The sequence below is a fragment of the Drosophila mauritiana genome, chromosome X, assembly GCF_004382145.1.
Source record: "Drosophila mauritiana strain mau12 chromosome X, ASM438214v1, whole genome shotgun sequence".
NCBI classification, from domain to species: domain Eukaryota; kingdom Metazoa; phylum Arthropoda; class Insecta; order Diptera; family Drosophilidae; genus Drosophila; species Drosophila mauritiana.
The window spans coordinates 6,489,495-6,507,856 of NC_046672.1; the positions used below are offsets into that span (position 1 = coordinate 6,489,495).

The 18,362-nt window shown below is 45.6% G+C and overlaps 2 protein-coding genes, 1 long non-coding RNA gene and 1 other non-coding gene across 4 annotated transcripts; 1 reads left to right on the forward strand and 3 right to left on the reverse strand.

Annotated features, from left to right (window-relative positions):
• Positions 1-3,949: 3,949 nt before the first annotated feature.
• Positions 3,950-5,472, reverse strand: LOC117146537 (60S ribosomal protein L17). The gene is made up of 2 exons (XM_033312812.1): positions 5,382-5,472; positions 3,950-4,587 (listed from the first exon to the last, which is right to left on the reverse strand). Exons 1-2 carry the CDS (start codon positions 5,460-5,462, stop codon positions 4,108-4,110), a joined length of 561 nt encoding a protein of 186 aa, XP_033168703.1. The 5' UTR covers positions 5,463-5,472; the 3' UTR covers positions 3,950-4,107.
• A 1,425-nt stretch (positions 5,473-6,897) lies between these two features.
• Trnaf-gaa lies at positions 6,898-6,970 on the reverse strand. Its single transcript has one exon. It is a non-coding gene; the product is annotated as a tRNA-Phe (tRNA).
• A 1,829-nt stretch (positions 6,971-8,799) lies between these two features.
• Positions 8,800-18,362, reverse strand: LOC117146538. Its single transcript, XR_004459810.1, has 2 exons — positions 17,901-18,362; positions 8,800-10,188 (listed from the first exon to the last, which is right to left on the reverse strand). It is a non-coding gene; the product is annotated as an uncharacterized LOC117146538 (long non-coding RNA).
• Positions 10,011-17,867, forward strand: LOC117146534 (putative metabolite transport protein HI_1104). The gene is made up of 3 exons (XM_033312805.1): positions 10,011-10,094; positions 15,876-17,225; positions 17,286-17,867. The coding sequence occupies exons 2-3, from the start codon at positions 15,890-15,892 to the stop codon at positions 17,555-17,557; spliced, it is 1,608 nt and encodes a 535-aa protein (XP_033168696.1). The 5' UTR covers positions 10,011-10,094; positions 15,876-15,889; the 3' UTR covers positions 17,558-17,867.

The window sequence follows — 18,362 nt, forward strand, 5'->3', positions numbered from 1 at the left end:
GGTGGAAAATCGGGAAATCGATGGGGAAAATGCAGAAATGCACTCTGTGCCACTGGGCGTATACGCAATTTATTGCTAATGCTAATTCCATTGACTTTGAGCCTACAATATTTGAATCCCCATGACTATGAACTTACCTCTTCGTGGTAGCGGTGTGCGTGGCAATGCTGAAGACTTGTTATCGTCGCCTTTTCCGAGTCCTTGTTATCGGTTTTATCGTTATCTTGCCGATTGAGCTTCGATATTGCTTCCATTCAAATAGTTATCGCTGGTTTTTGGTGTCGTCGACTTTTGTTAGGTTTTTCGGTGGTTTTTTGTTGCGCAATTATCTAACTCTGAAACCCATAGATTAAGTTCGTCATCATCGGGGCGTCCTTATCTAAGCATCCGGATGTGCACATGCGATCGGATCGAGAGATCCACACGATCGACACGTTTCACCCAATTCTACCCAACAGCCAAAATATAAACAATACGCAACACGTGAATCGCGGATCGTGGATTTTCATGTGGCCCCCAGAAAGCGAAAGTTTGTCGTGCGAAAGAGTGCGCAATAGACTGGGGAGAACGAGACGGAAGGCAAGGAAAATTTGTTTTGCCAAAAATGAAAATTGAAAAACTGATTCAATCTTGTTTATTTCGGACACCCAGTGGGTGAGTCTGGCTGTTATTTCGATCGTTTTTAGTACTTATATACTTTGTTTTGTTTATGTTTTTTTCTTTTTTTCCTGTTTTAATTTTCTTCGTTACTTACGCACAGAAAATGTGCCCTGTCTGCGTTGCTGAATTTCCTATTGACAAGCCATTCGAAAGATGTCCCAAGTGAAAGGTATTGCAAAATTTTCCTTTAGCCCAAGCGGGTAAAGTTCCCGTTGCAACTGGTTATACCGGTTCGTCTCTGGAACTATTAGTTTTCAATCTAAACTGTTGCCAAGAGCTATTTCCGTCAGCAACAAGTGCCGTCTTTAGGGTCTATATTTGAATCTCTTGCATGGGAAAATGATGTGCCCCAGTGACGCAGCGCTTCAGCTTCGTGGATGGATGATTTATACCACATATTTATAGACGTATCCGAATCGGAAATCCGTCCGTCCGTCCGTCCTTGTGGTGCCAATGGGAGGTCAAAGTGCCGAAAGAGACCTGATGATCAGATAGAGAAGAATTCGAATCGGGAAGGTGGAGCAGACCTGTTCGGTCTGGAATGGGGCAGATCAGAGCCAACAGTCTATGAGTCTGTGGTAAAAATACACACTCTTCAATGCTGACGTTGACATTGGGTGACGTCTCTAATATATATATATAGTTGAATATGGCTATCTGGCATAAATATATATACACGTATATATCCACCAGATCGGTGCGTGATGTCGGACCAAATGGGCTAAATGCTCGCCCAGTGTGTCTGCTGAACTCGAATACGGATTCGGATTTGGATTTGGATGCCATTCGGACATTTCTGAAACGGACGGACACGTGCGACCTGGCCAGTAGCGAGTACTTCCCCTACAAACAGGGCATATTTATCGGGGGTGCTGGTCCAATTCGAATTAGCATGCAAATACGAGGAGAAACAACGGCCAAGTGAAAATATTCCCACAATTTAAATGCAAATTTCGAGTAAACAAACCCAGGCGCACAATATTTACTGGTGTGTTATTTTCCATGCTGAATATGAAATGATATATCAATCAAATTATATGTAAATATTGCAACAGTTCTCCGCCCTTAATTGCGAAACGCGATCGCTAGTACAGTCTGCATGGCGAAGGGTCAACGCTGCGATAACGATAACCTATCGGTGGCCCCTCCACACGACGCAATTCAGCTTGAATCCTTACTTTGTGGCTGTTTTCCGCTTTGGCTAGTGCTTTTTTATCGTGTTCGATCCTAGTTCTTTTTTTATTTATCTTTGTTTTAATTGATATTCGGTATGGGAAACAAAGTTTTCCGCTGTTTTTCCAACTTGTACGATTTGTTGATGCTTTCGCGCTTGAATGTGTTTATAATTTGGAGTCTTGCCAGGTGCTTTAGTGGTTCGATATTTTTTTCATTTGCTTGGTTAATGCTTGTTAATTTTGTTGTATATGCTTTTTGTTTGCCTTTGGTTGTAATTCATTTATATTGATTTCTTCACGCTCTAGAAACGCTTGCGTTTAAATCGCTTTCAATGGGAATCGAATGGGTATCACTAAACGATTTATTTTTATGTGTAATTTTTATTACGCGCTTTGCATTGCTTTTAACTATTATTCGTATTTTTATTTCTATTTATTTTTTTTGTTTTTTATAGATTTTTTCAGTATCGGATAATCGCAGATTTCGTGTGCTAATGTCGCGGCTTGAACTTTAAAACTGAAAACGAACGAATTTCAGATGTGATGTTTCGCATTGTTTAGTGCGCTGTGCGGGAGCTCTATTGTTGTTGTTGTTATTGTATTATGTTTACTACTACTGGCTAGGTGCAGCACGACAGCGACGCCGGCAGAATCCCAATCCGAATCCCAATCCCAATCCCACCGATCCCACCCCCAAGCCCCCGGTGGGCCCCCGATGCCGCCACCAGCCCCATAGAGCCATCCATCCATCCCCGATCTCAGTCTCACCCCGCCCGTTCGCGCACAGCCCATTCCCATCGAATGTCTCCCCACAATGGAGCGCTCAATGAGCTTGAGTGTCATCCACTTAGGAAGCGCCAACCACTGAACTCGCCAGCAACAGTACCAAAAAAATACAACAAGTACAAAATTCGAAATAAGCCAGAAAAAAAAGAATCAAAAAATACAACAACCACTACAGCAATGAACTGGGGACGGCGGCAGAGGTCGATGTCGACGTCGCAGATGATTATAATACAATGGACGAGATAATGCGAGCGATCATGTAAATTAGATTTGTCTCAGTTCGGACAACGTTAGGTTTAGGTGTATCTGAATCCAAGCTCGGCAAAAAGAAGAAGAAGATACCCAAAGATCCCCAAAGATCCGCAAAGATCCCATCGCAACGATCGCCAAGAAAAGCAAAAACAAAACCCGACATTTATTGCATTATGCCGCTCAAGTACTCTTCGTTGAGTCCGAATGCCTGTTTTTCCATCTTCTTTTCTCGGTGGGTTGCTCCTTCAATGGAATTAATATCAAGCAGGGCTTGTGGGCGTGGCATTCCTCCAGCGAGTGATTCAGTAGAAAAGAAAAATACAAAAAAAAATAGACAAAAACAGGGAAGAGAGCTCACCAAAATAATAATACGAAATACCCTAGCCAGAGCCAGAAGCACAGCAAATTGAAATAATTCAATTAATTTGCATTGTAAGTATAAGTACGGCTGAATTGTAATCAAAGAAAATGTGGGGAGGCTGGTAAACGAGTGCGCTACAATGAAATCAGTTTAAATGAATATGCCAAGTGGCCACTCGAAGGCAATTGATGCAAGTGAATGCGCGCAAAAGCCACCGAACATTCCACAAGAGCTCTGCGGAAGGAAATAGACTGAATATGTTTGCTGTTGATCGGCAAAACGTTTTTCAAATTCAAATCAAAAGCGCGCTCAACGGGCTAGCTGTCCGAAGTTCGCTGTTGCGAAACTCGATCTTGGCTAAGATATCGATAAGTTATCGGAATGGTTCGCGCACGTGCTAACCAACGCGTATGGTGTCCCCGCTAACTAAGGATGGTGTATTGGCTTAATGCCAATGCACACTGGAAAAAACAATTCTATCTTAAATAAACAGATATATCATACATAATTAATAGTTTGCATATGCATATTCCTATTTCATCTAACAAAGACCCTCACAATAAATTTAAAAAATTCCGATCTAGAGAACGCCAAAATCTGGCCCTAACCCCATTTTGAGTTCAAGTCAGATGTACGAAAACAGCAATTCACTTTATTGCTCTCCTAGCCTAGCAAAAAAAAAAAGTGGTATGAGTTAAATGCAAAACGCATAGCATTTCCAGGAGGTCAAATCTGGGGCTTGTGCTCTGTATTTTCCACATCCGCGACATCCAATCTCGTCGCACAACAATTGGTATTAAGTTTAGGATATAAAAAAAAAGAATGGAGCTTCAGTAGTTGTCACCGGCTTGGGCGGCTGGCCCAGAACACATTTTATTCAGAACGCAACATCTTCTCCTTTTGGCGCTGCAGCTTCTTCTTGGAGAGCTTCTTCTTGGCGGGCTCGTCATCGGTGGCCTTGGAGACAAGCTCCTCCTTCTCGGTGAGGATGACCTCGACGTGGCATGGCGACGACATGTAGGGATTGATGCGACCATGGGCACGGTACGTGCGGCGACGCAGGCACTGAGCGCGGTTCACCTGAATGTGGTGGACGACCAGGCGGTCGGCATCCAGACCCTTGCAATCAGCGTTGGCCTCGGCGTTGCGCAGCAGCTGCAGCAGGAACTCGGCGGACTTCTTGGGCCAGCGACCCTGCGTGGTCTTCCACTGCTTGGCCTGGGCACAACGACCGACTCCACCGTTGAAGCGACGGAAGGGCACGCACTCCTTCTGGTCGATGACGGCCTTCAGGTAACGCTGGGCACGGCGCAGGGGCATGCGCTTGATGGCCTGGGCGGTCTCATGTGTGTTCTGCAAACGAGTAAATGATCGTTCATCAGTTGCTGCTGATACATAAATGCTGCGCGATCGTAAATCATAGTGAGTGGAAAGTACTATTACTTTGTGCCAAGGTTCAGGTAGAGACGCGAGCACTGAGGGCCAACACGCCGCTGTTTTACAATGGCTGGGGTTTGCTTTGGGCACAGCTTTCGATCGGTGATCTTCCATGGAGGAGAACCACCTAGTTTAAAACTGTGCCCATGCAGGGGAGCATAAATCATAACTAATATCATGTAAGCTATACAGGATTGGATATGCCAATGGCATATAACTATTTATGCTATCAGCTTAAGCTGCTAGATATGTGTACATTCTTTCGTTAGCTAACTGGTGATGGTGATATGAGCTTGATTTAGTGGATTCCCTGATGGATTTCATTCGGATTTGGTTAGATCTGTGCCAGGCTACAGGTAGAGACTAGCTCATTGAAAGCAGCAGGCCGCTGTTTTAGCAAGGCTTTGGATTCGCTCTGGGCACACGTATCGTCAGCAGTTGTCCAGGATGGAGCAACCGCCTGTTAATTGAGCATGCCGAAACACTGGTTTCATGGAGATGCTTGGTTGTTGGCGAGATTTTAGAAGAGGGCGTCCAGAGTTTTGGGACTTTGCACTCAGCTGATGAACTCGTCCAAATTGGAGGATTCTTCTGGCAGCAATGCAAAAGCGAGATGCTGCACAATCGGCTGGCATTCACTGATTTAAGCTGCGGACTGGGTGATGCCCGAGAAGGCCAAGGTTCCTCGGATTTCTGGGCAGGATTCTCACCTTGAAGTGCACACGTAGATTGGGCCCGCGCGCCTTGCACGACTTGGCCACGTTGTCTGACTCGCGTGAGTAACGGCCCATTTTTCAATATCTGCAAGAAACATGAGGAATTAGTAAGATATCTTAATATTTTATATGCGTAAATAACGCATCCGGTCAAGATATTAGACAGCAGTTGTGGCACGCTAGCAGAAGGAATTTAAATGGATTCTTATTGATTTGTATGTTTATTTGAAATTGAATCAAATTCTAGTGAGTTTCTTGAGATGCTTCATAGAGCTTTAGCTTTAAAGGTTCGCATATTGTTGGAACAAGCTGAATCAAATTTTGGTGCACGCTTTTAGTTGCTCCTGCTGCTGCTATTATGTTGACCGGCATCGTACAATGCGCAAATTGCGAGATTTTCGGTAATTTCTTGCTCATTTCAGAGGGCAACCTAAATACGCTGGCGGTCGTGTGTAAATATCAAGAATATAACCAATTCGAACCCCGGTTTTTATCTAAAAACGCGGCGGCAATCAAAACACGTGCAAAATGAGCGAGAAAAAAAAACTGAGCGGCTGCCTGCTCCTATGTGTGTGTGTGTGTGTGCGTGAGGGAGTGCGCATGTGTGTGCTCCTGTAAACAACAACAATTCTGCACGAATTCCGAGTCGAAATCCTTTGAAAACTAACTATATGCATTTCATTGAGTTAGCACGTTATTTGAATAATTTATAAACTTTTTAGAAACAATGTTCGCACATAGACACACACACACACAGACGCAATGACAACACCACACGCATCTCTGGAACATTTTACACTATATTTCACAGAAAAAAAAAGATAATGCCATCAAGGCATATATTATCGTGATCCATGCCATGCATTTGCTTGTTTTTACATGGTGCACCTTTCAGTTTTGACCCGCAGGCCCACAGTAAAAAAATATGTAAGAAAAAAAATGAATTGGTTGGGTGTCAGCGCATTTTCTGGCCGGCCAATTCGACGTGTTGATTTCCACCAGCCAGAATTGCGCCGCAAACACCATTAACACGACCGCAAACGTACCGCAGTGCCTTGGCTACAAGTAAATGAGTTTAAATACGATTTAAGTGGCAATTTTCGGAAAATAACTTTCTGGGCACATGCACTCACCGGAAACGTGGAACGAAAAAGAAAGGAAATGGCAATTCTAGTGCTGGAAATCGAGTCGAATTAGAGTGACCGATCGGCGTTTGCAGCAAGTGGCTAAAAAATAGGTCAGTAATCCCTGGTTTATTTAGGACGCAAACCAAATTCTGCGCCCCTGGCAAGATCTAACAGTGTTGCAAAGCGAAATGCTGGTTTAACACACCGCTGAGCTGAGCGGTGGCTCACACCATCTAGTGCAGTACAGCAAAAACGATAAGCTAATGCAAAATAAATTAGAACCATATGAAATTATTCAAAATAAAAGAATATAGAAGTCGTTTTCAGTAGCAAAATGATCGTTAAAAGAAGTTAGATTGAAAATTGAAAAATAAGTTATAAATTGCCGAAACCCGGGATTGAACCGGGGACCTTTAGATCTTCAGTCTAACGCTCTCCCAACTGAGCTATTTCGGCACTTGGCAAATTCCTGGCCCCAAACGCAGCATTTTAAATGAAATCCCGTTCAAATTATACTAATCCTGATTTTATGGAATCGAACTAAACTGAAGCCGAGATTAGCAGCAGGCTTTCGATTAAATGGAAACTTTCCAGAGTTCTGCATAAATTACTCACTTCATTTATGAACAATAGTGGCATTCACTTGGGCCTAAATTCCCATAGCTTTAAAAATCAAATAAATTTAGTCAAACCATAAATATTTGTGCATTCTATTGGCCCACATTAAATGGTGGGAAACAGTTCGTTTATTAAGCGGGGTATCCAAATTTGTGGTTTTGGCTAATGGATTCAAAAACTGACGTCACTTAAGCATGGGAAACTTCCAGTGTTTTTGCGGTTTTTCGATTATATGTAAGTGTGGAAAATAACTAGCACCTGGGGGGCAATGCATTTTAATTAAGCGAACTGATAAAACCGATCGAGCCAAAATAAGCTCGACTGCATTGTCCCTTTTCTGTTAGTCATTTATTAGCGCGTTCGTTCTGGACATGGCCGTAAAAATGCCCGTTGCTAATCGGCCGGCGATCAAAAATAAGACTGCGGATCAAACCGGTCGAAGGAGGCGGTACTCCACCGCTCACCGCTGGCCACTGACCAGTGGCCAGTGACCACTCACCACTTACCAAATCCTGCGGCAAATCCGAGTTCTTTGCGCAGTCAAACGCCAAGCAAAAAGTGAAAAACAATACATTTATTGTTTTGTAATTGGCGCGAATTCAACGCTCGAGTATTTTTAGTGTCCGCGTAGCCATTCAATTTATTCATGATTCACGCCTAAGTGCAGGTGACGCTCGATCGCTTGGATCGCTTCCATCTCTTGAGGTCAAGTGTCGAGGAACTGGTGTGTCTGTCGCAACTGCTGCACGTGCCATGTCGTCCGTAGCTCTACGTCCATGTCGCTGCCCCAAGGATCCGGTTCCACACACACACACACGGTGGCACTTAACTGGAGCTGCCAACCGAGGGTTTGGGCCTTGGAATGCGCGGCTCGTGGGCGTTCAAGCAAGACCATAAGCAAAAGAAACAGAACACTGCTCCCAGAACGAACCAAAGCCTGGCCACCACCCACCACCCATCACCCACTGCGCACGTGCACAGAGCGAAAATGTGGATATTTTATGAAGTATGGAAAAATATTAGCACCACAAGTGGATCAGCAATCACAATATATTTCAAATCAGATTACATTATGTGGCCAAGCATTTGATTTGCACGACGATCAATTCATTATTCTCTGTGCACTCGAACTTGAGACTCCTAGAGCCGCCCAACCCACCCACTCGACGACTAGCAAAAGCCAACCAACTGACGTCACAACGTGTTGTTCCGTTGACCAAGACCGCGCCAAATGAGCATCGAAAAAAGTACCCGCAAGACCAAAGAAACACCTGCGAAAGCCAAAAGCACAATACAACGCAAACACCATGGAAACTGGTTCCGCGGGGAAGCTGAGATCTGTGGCTCGAAGATCGGAGCTTGGAGCTTGGAGCTCCATGAGTCAGCGGCGGATAGGCGGCTATCGGGTGCACCGATTTACGGCACGCACATGAGTTTCCTTGGTATTAATGATAGTGTGCGATGGATGGCAGGAGCACTCAGTGCACCGGCGAACAAAAAAATCCCCCGAATTTGCAGTCACGGACGTCAGGCATCGCTGGGAACTGGATTTTGCAGCGCGATTTAATGTATTCCCCGAATCCAAGAATCCAACCCAGAACTTAACCCATTGTGCCGTTGAAAAGTGACTCAAAGAACTATAATTTGAATTATTAATAAACACAAGCTTAATATTAAATTGTTTATTTAGTGGACGTAAGCTTAGGCTAGTACAATATGAGTGATTGGGGTGGGTTAACTTAACCCCGCATCCCGCGAATGGGTTAACCTAACTCAAATCGGAGGGGCCAGTCAAGGGTTCGTCGGCAGAACATGGCACAGACAAGGCACACCACTCATCATCGGCATGCTCGGAACGGGCGGCAGAACTCAGGCGAGGCGATGGACTAAGTAGGCATCAGAGAGCAACTGACAGAATGGGGGAATCCACCATCCAAGTAGTCTCGACGTTGTATTATGCGTGGATTTTCCATAGCGGCCAACTGGTTTTCTCTGCGCTGCTGGTGATTCGCTTGTTGTTTTCGCTGACTCTCGAGAGAACAGCGTAAACAAATCACAAAAACCGAGGCGGGATCAAGGGCAGCCTGATCATGATGATCATGATCACCAGGCATGCAGCCCAAGATGATCAGCCGAATGGCCGTGACTATGGCCAGCCAGAATGGATCTATTCGAGATGAGAATAACTCATTTCTGGCTCACTGCAAGTCCAGTATTGGTGATCAGTTGATAAGTGGCACTCAATCACAGAGGTTTGAGGTACTAAATGCGCCTTGTGTCTTGTGATTTCCTGTTAGATGCATGTACTTTCCCCAAGATATCCTCCCATTGGACGAGATGACAAACGGAGAGCACCTGCGGCCAGTTCAAATGCACCGCCAAAAAAAGGAGGCACGGCCGCTGAGGATCGGGGATCACCGATTAATCAGTCCTTTGTTCCACCTGCACGCATACTATTTTTGGCACTTTGGGATTGGAATTCCGAAGCGGAATCAGTATTGGCATGGGCATGGTCATCGGCATCGGCATCGGGATGGAAGGGTCATGTTCCCGACGTTTGTTCTTGACTGAGCATCTCGGCAACAAAGAGCACTCGCTCTTGGCTGCTTTTGCTCGACTGCTCGACTGCTCGGCCTGCTTGACTGCTTTTGCTTTTGCTTTGCTTTTGCTTTGCTGGCTTGGCGCTTTGCTTTTGGACTTCTCTCGGGCTGAAAGTTTGCATTGTTTAGCCGGCGACGGCAGCGCCGTCGACGTCGCCGCCGTTTGGGCCGTTTTCCTTTTTAAAAACGACGATGGACTGAGCCGTGTTTTAGTTCTGTTCGCCAAACGCAGCCAACTGGACGTGTCCCAAAAGAAACAAGCGGCGTCTTTCGAAGTCCAGGGCAACACATTTCCACGGTTCGGACTGAACAGAATTGTGTGTTCCTCACCATTTTTTTTTCCATCGAATTGTTTGTTCTGTGTAAGTGGCGTTTTTCGTCTTTCGTCTGTCGTGTCGCGTTATCTTCTCCGTTGATGTTAATTGAAAAATAGAGAAACGAACTCGGATGCTCTGGCTGCAAATTTATGAAAGAAAAAAAGAAAAAAACTCGACATATTAAAACGCCTTGACAGTACTCAATTGCTCGCCGACGCGTGCTTGTGTGCAATTAATTTAAATCCATCGAGGGGTACCATAATTCTCACCATTTTTTGTGTGTCAGTGCCAAAGCCACCAATCGATCGATCGATCGACCGATCGGCAGATCGAACAAGAAAATATATGCACATATAGCAGCCGTTCGAAAAGTGTAAGTTAGCTGGGCGATATGAATCAGTGGACTTCACTGGGGGGGAAGACCACCAAACCGCCGACTTGCTCAAATTCCAGGAAAAAAGATCAGTAATTAGAAATCAAAAATGAAATACCTAATACAGATTACTCAATGGAGTCCACAGATCTGAACGATCATCTCCTAACTAGCCCTATAAGCACTGATCCCAAGTGGTTAACACGGATCATTAAAGATCGCTGGCAGCAGAAACTACCACTTCGATTGGGATTGCATTGATGATGTGATGGGATGATCTGCCAAATATGTGTGCATATATGCAAAAATCAAACAATCGTGATTAGTTCTATATGGAAAAGATGAAATGGGAAGAGTAGCTAGCTGGTCATTAATGAGCGGCACTTAGCCACCCGGCGAGCCACTTGGAATAGCCAATGGCACTTCGGTTTACAGCGCAAACCATTAAGAGTCTGTGTCTGTTTGAGCCACATATAATATTGACGCAACTCAGTTGCTGTCAACAAATTACGGACGACACTCCCACATCCGAGAGCTAATGAAGCCACGAAGTTGGGACTATCTTATCGGGCGCGGAACAGAAAGGAAAAGCCCCGAATTGGATTTCAAACAAGTCATATGTATATATTGTAGACAGTACCCAGTGAGGCGGTCTAATGAATCTTCCAATCGATCGATCGATGGATCGATTCTAATGAGTAAGGTAGCAGCTGGGCAATTTGTTCAGACGTGTTGTATTAACTTGGCATTATCGCAAAAAGTTGAAAGCTCGATTTAAATCGGAATTTATTAAACAAATTCTGGCAATCATTTAATTTCGACATGATTCGCATTCGTTCCCACATCTCGGACAGAATTTCTGGTGGGCGTCTTTCGAATTAAATTGTGCTGGTGGGACGAGGCTGGCTGGAGGATGGGGGATGGGGGCTACATTGTTGTGGGTCAGTCACGAAGATCCGAGATCAGAGATGCAAACATCTAGAAATATATTATGGAGAAGTTGAAATTGCTAATGAACACTACCGGCAATTGCATAAGTGTGTCTGATTTTGATTAACATTCCCTTTTCCTATAATCTATATGAGCTTCTTCCAATCAATTCAATAATGCAAGTGGCAATCTCCCATCTCGCATCTCGCATTTGGAAATCAAATGAACCGTCTCCAGTCCCACACATTCCCAGTTCCTTTGGGCACATTTCCCTATAATAGCTCAGATGTGCATATATGTACATATATGCGAGCAATTAGAAAGGTTGCTCAGGTGTCGCAGATAATTAATTTTAATTGATAACTCTCGCCGGCATCCAGCTTAATTGTTGACCACTCTAATTATGCCGGGCCATCTGGCATCTTGAGCGATATTTATGAGTAACTTATTGCCCAATCTGCGACTAGGGCTAGTGCAATTAGATATAATGAACAAGCCATCCCATTAGTTGAGTAATGCGACTGCCACACTGGCCACTCAAAGTGGATCAATCCGCGCTGTGATGGGTAGCACTGTAGTCGAATCTGGAGGATGCCAGGCATCCATCCATCCATTTAATCGCTTTAGCCGCTTGATTTGCATTTGTCGAACAAGCGGAGACGACGTAATTACCCGTAATTCGGGTTATACAGTCCGACAGCCAGTCATTTCGCTTGTAGTTGTTGCTCGGAACCCAGAACTCAAAACTCAGAATTCGAGAACTCGGAACCCCCTCGAGATGGAGTGGAGCAAACAGAAAGTCCGAGACACATTTGGTCCGGATGATGACTGGCAAATCGCCGGGATCGCCCTGGCCATGGTCACCGGTTTGACCAGCCGGCCGATCATCGATGCCCACTAGGCGTATTAATATATGCTAATAGCGGAACCGCCTTCATCGGAAGCCCTTTGCCTTGGGCCCGGGTTCAACTTGGCACGATTCGCGGATCGCGATCGGCAACAACATGGCATTTGCATCAGCATCTGGTATCGAATCGGATCAGGTGGGATGGTATGGTATGGTATGGGGATGGGGATTGGGATTGGGAGTGCAGTCGGTGACAGTTGCCAGGTGCGATCTGTATGGCATTTTGTAATTCATTAGGTTCAGGTTGCGAACACCTGGTCCAGCGAAATCGAATCTGATTCATTGGCAGTTTATCTCCTCCACCTGCCATATACATACTATATATTCTCAGGCGTGATTATAATAAACATGCTTAGCTGATCTATAAAACAGTTGCTCTTTACGGTCATCCGATTAATAAGATATGTACATATCTTACTTTCGCTCCGCTTGTGCCAGCCAGATCCGCAGACATCCGGCATTTCTTCAGTTTTCGTCGCTAGCACTTAGCACCTGGCCCATAATGGCCACATGCAAATCGCGAATCACATGGATTCTCTTGGCACCCAGTGCCTGCTAACTGACCACACTCAACGACAATCCCCCGGCTGATGGCTTCATTTCGACGACAGTGGCGAGTGCCATGCATAAATCAAATTCGCAGACAGAGTCCAAGGGGCGTTGCCTGGTATCTGATGATTAGCAGCGAACTGCCGCAGAATCCCAAGTGTTCAGTTCACACGAGCAGGTGTCAAGGTTGAATGGGGCCAACTACGTCACGCGATCTTAAGTGGCCCCAAAGATCTTCTATTCCCAACCGCAACCATGCAAAGCATTCAATTCAACTAAGTGACTGTTAATTTTGGGCGAGGAAAGAGGGACAGACACCTGCCGCCTGGGACTGGCCAATAAATTAGGAATATTTATTCGCTATTTATTTAAAAATCAGAAATCAGCCAGATGGCTTTGGCCATATGCATGCGACCCGCACCACCCCCGTCGGCCGCCCGGAGACCATTCATAATTGGTGGGCAGGTTAACCTTGACTGCGGTTGCACGTCTCGGGCTGGCTGATAAACCGCATTTAAAGCCAGCTTAATACAATTGTATAATGTGCATAATGTGTAATGGGCATGCTTGAGTGCCAGCCATTTGTCTGTCAAATGCCCAAAGTGCTTTGCATCGGGGTTAAACATGACTCGCATCTGTCGGCTAGAAAGTTCCCAGAAGTACTTGCCTCCAATTGCCCTCCAATTGCCCATTCAAATAAGCCGAGATTTTAATAGCAGCTAATGGTGGCAATCGCTGGAATTACCACCCATATCTAGTAAACACTGTGCGCCCACACATCTGAATCGGATATTCAGAACTCGGCTCTCCACTCGATTCGAGTTTTGAGTTTCGAGTTGAGTTTCGAGCTTGAGTTCGAGTTGGAGGCAGCCAAGCCTGACCGTTCTTGGTCTAATCTTGTCACGAACATTGGCCAAGTCGATGCTGTAATGTCAGGGCGTTGGATTGCAAACCGCCATTGCGTGATATGTGGGGGCAAGCTCAAGGATCAGTTGCGTTCCAAGTAGCGGAGCACACTAAAGTGGTATATTAATTGTGCTAGACGATAATTAAATGCAAATTCGCAGTTCTATGCTTTGTGCAATTCCATTTTACATTAGCTTCATTGTTTTTTTTTCTTAGTATTAGGTTCTAAACTTTATCGCTCCAATGAGCACCCATATATTGGATAGCTAACACACGAACTGCAAATCCGATGGCCTTGCCAAAGAAAGCGAAAGAGGCGGGTCTCCCGAGGAGGGAGGCGTTCGTATTCAACCAGTCAGTCACGTCTGATCGAGAGTCCGGTTTTCGGTCTACGCCGCTCGGCGCCTTGACATTGAACTAGAAATAGAAACTGGCGGATATGGATGTAATGGTCGAGGAACTGCCGGATAGCCATAAGAATCGCCCAGCAACTTCGTTCAGTACGGACAATAGTCCAATGCCAAGGCTGCCTCTTGAGATTCCGCTAAGCCGACCACAATCGGAAATAATACCCCGCTTCCTACATCGAATCTGCATAAGACTTCAGAGCAGACTCACGTGTGAGCTCTAATACCTATTTATGGCTTCATAAATGTCAACGCGCATCACGAAGCGATGATCAAGGTTTCGTGGCACTATCAATGGGCCAGGCCGTTGGAGTCCAAATGACTATTATTATTGAAATTGCACCGAGCATTGGGCCAAATATGTCGGAACCAGAATGTGTTTCAGTTCGCAGGCGTGTAGTGCTGACTCGGAACTGGAGAAACAAAGACGGATCTCTGTAAGCGTTTTGGAATCTCGACTCGATGCGCAAACAATGAGCCCACAAATGGTCCAAATGGTCAAAATGGTCAAAATGGTAAATAGAGACCAGCTGTGCAATAAACCAGGCGGTCAATACACCGAGCATCCGCATTCTCGAGACCTTTTGTTCGACCGCATATCCGTCGGATGGCTGGATAGCAAAGGTGTCTGGCCACTATGCTTCCAACCATGTTCTCGGCGATTCTTGGTATTGGCCTTGGCGCTTTTGACAGCCCGGCAATTGTAAGACATAGCCAAAAACTGAAGCAAAAAAGAGAAAGACAAAGAACAGCAAAAGCGAATTAACTTGATTGATTAAAGGAGTTTCGGTACGCATGTTGGCGGGGCGGGTGTTTGACTGTCAAAAGTCAAGTCGAAGCCCAAAAGAGCTGGCTTCTTGGCGGGCTTAACCCATTATGAAGCTTGCCTAATGGCGGTTTGCCAAAAAAAAAAAATAATAATAATTTGCCGCCTGCGAGAATGGAGCGTACAACGAAAAAGACAAATTAATCGAGGCACTTAGCTCGGATCGCTTTTGGATAAGTCCAACTGAGCGCTTGGAGAACCCATAGATCCCATAGATATATAAATTATACAATTTTCCCAGTTCCGATTTCCTTGAAAGCTTTGAGGCTTAAAATACTCAATGTAAGGCCACAGCTAAAGAAAAGAGGGCACAATTTGCTTCCTCATATTGATCTTGAAGTCCATTAAATATTGATTCGTTTCATTTTAAAACGCCTTTCCATTATCATTCCATTAACTGATTTATTATCAAGCAAGTACTTTATTTTATAGTAAAATGTTTTCGATCTTAACTTAATTGTCACCACCTGCAGAGCTCCGATTGGAGTTCATTATATCAGTACAAGTATCCGGATAATGCTCGTTAGACACCGCCTCTCGTATCACGTACGCGTAATTGCCTTCACTTTCGCTACGCTGCGAGGGAGAATTATGGACGCTGCCCAAGTTCCTTTCGAAATTCGAGTCACGACGGATCCGTCAAGTGCTATGTCGAGATTGCATTATGCAGCTGACCTGCGAGCTGACACTCGGAGGCTGGTAGACTCATTAATTGAGTGCTCGCCGATTATTTGTCATTATGTCGAGCCACTTGAATATTTTCTTTATTGCAAACGAGAAATGCGATAGTGATGTAGTGATGGTTCTCATTTGGGAATGCGTTGTAGTTAGATAGCCAGCCAATTGGGCTTGTGTACCTTCATGTTGGTTATTATAGTATATGGAATAGTGGTGTTAATCAATGGCGATCTCCTTGTCTCTCCCGCAGTCATCGGCCCCAATATGATACCTATTCTGGAGAAACTCAGCGGGTTCTACAACTCGTACGTCTTGGCCGTACTCACCATTGGTTATATCCTGGGCGAACTGGGCCACTATCTGATCGGGGTGACCTCCAAGCAGACGGCCATTGAGCTGGACTACGGTGATCATGCCTGCCAGCAGAACACCTCGATGTTCAATCGCCACGAGTTGCCCACCCAGTGCTCGGCGGTTATGAATGAAACCAGCTGCTATGCCCTTGACTTCAACGGCACTGGCTATTGCGAGTGGAACTACAATGGACTGGGCATCGACTACCAGATCCTGGCCGGACCCACCTTCATCCTGATTTTCACCATCGCCGGCGTATTTATGGGCTTCGCAGCGGACAAGTACAACCGTGTCAACATGCTGACTGTGTGCACAGTGATCTTCGGCATTGCCATGATTCTGCAGGGCACTGTTAAGGAGTACTGGCAGCTGGTAATATTGCGTATGATCATGGCAGCCGGCGAGTCGGGCTGCAATCCCTTGGCCACGGGCATTATGTCCGACATCTTTCCGGAGGATAAGAGAGCACTAGTTATGGCCATATTCAACTGGGGAATCTATGGAGGATATGGAATAGCCTTCCCCGTGGGTCGCTACATCACCAAGCTGAATTTCTGGAATCTGGGATGGCGGGTTTGCTATTTGGGCGCCGGTGTCCTCACCGTGATTATGGCCGCCCTGACCGGAACCACTTTGCGGGAGCCGGAGCGCAAGGCCATTGGTGAGGGTGACCGCCAGACGTCCAGCGGCAAACCGGTGAGCCTCTGGCAGGTTATCAAGAATCCGGCAATGATCATGTTGATGATTGCCGCGTCCATCCGTCACTGCGGTGGCATGACCTTTGCCTACAACGCCGATCTCTACTACAACACGTACTTCCCCGACGTGGACTTGGGCTGGTGGCTCTTTGGGGTCACCATTGGCATTGGTAGCGTGGGTGTGGTCGTGGGTGGCATTGTATCGGACAAGATTGTCGCCAAGATGGGCATTCGATCACGCGCCTTTGTTTTGGCTGTTAGCCAGCTAATTGCCACACTACCAGCCTTCGGATCGGTCTACTTTGATCCGCTGTGGGCTATGATCACGCTGGGCCTGAGTTATTTCTTCGCCGAGATGTGGTTCGGTATTGTCTTTGCCATTGTTGTGGAGATTGTTCCGCTGCGCGTTCGCTCCTCGACCATTGGCGTATTTCTGTTTGTGATGAACAACATCGGCGGCAACCTGCCCATCCTGGTGGATCCCGTGGCCAAGGTCCTGGGCTATCGCGGTTCGATCATGATCTTCTACGCTGGATTCTACGGCATCAGTAAGTCGACTTGATCTGGTCACTTTTGGATACCAATAATACTAAAACCTCTGGTCCCAGGTTCTATTCTCTTCTTCATCACCTGTTTCCTGCTGGAAGGCAAGCCGGATGAGGTGGGACAGCCGGAGTCGCCGAAGAGCCATCCGGATGCCGTGCTCAATGCCCGCCACATGCACGGACACGACAACTCCGTGTTCTCCGTGGACGAGACCCTGCCCTCCAACGGACGTCCTGCCCAACTGCCGCAGCATCTGCAGATGTCCAGCAATGGCTACGACAAGTCCCAGATTTCTCCGCCACGACAAAATGGCGCAGAGAGCAGTAGACTATAGATTAACTTAAACTCCGGAGTGTTTTTTTTTATTAATTAATATTATGGAATTTTTATGTTAGGGTGTTAAGATACCTGCTTAAAATACGGCTAACTGATAATTCGATATCTGCTTTGCATCAGATATCAGTTCTTATCACAAATAAGCCCGAATCCGGAGCAGGTGTCCTTGCACCCTGCAATCATAGGCCTAAGCGAGGGATCCCTGAGATCCCCGCAACACTGTATTTTTAGCGCGATAACTGTGTACTTAATTCGCCAGGCGATTACAAGTGTACAACTTTAATAAAGTGCTGTTTTGTTAATATAAATTGTGTTCGACACTCGCGATTCAATATATTTACCTACGGTAGAGAATCAAAGTGGTCGTCTATTTTCAATGTTTGCTCTGCTGTTTGAAGGGGTTGTGGAAGGTTCCCGAGTCACGAGTCAGTTACCATCTTTCCAACGTTTCCAGTTTCCCTTCAGTATGACCATGTTGCATCTTAGCGAAAATTCTTGTTTGCCAACAACCATCGGTAGCTATCGATAACTGACTTGATAAAATATATGAGGAATGCATGTTATGAGCCCGAAACTAAAATGTTCTTAACATAGAAACCATGCAATTTTGGGATGGTTTACAACCAAAGTCTGTGTCTTTCTGTGAACAGCTCGTTCGAGTAACATCTGAAGAAAAAAAAAAAAGTCTTCCAAAAAACACTAGTTTTTCCCAACTTTCACTCACGGCGAAAATCATAGCGGCGAATTGCAGACACGTTCCGTATTCGCCGGCAATCGTGCATTGTTGGCGACCGGGCATAGTT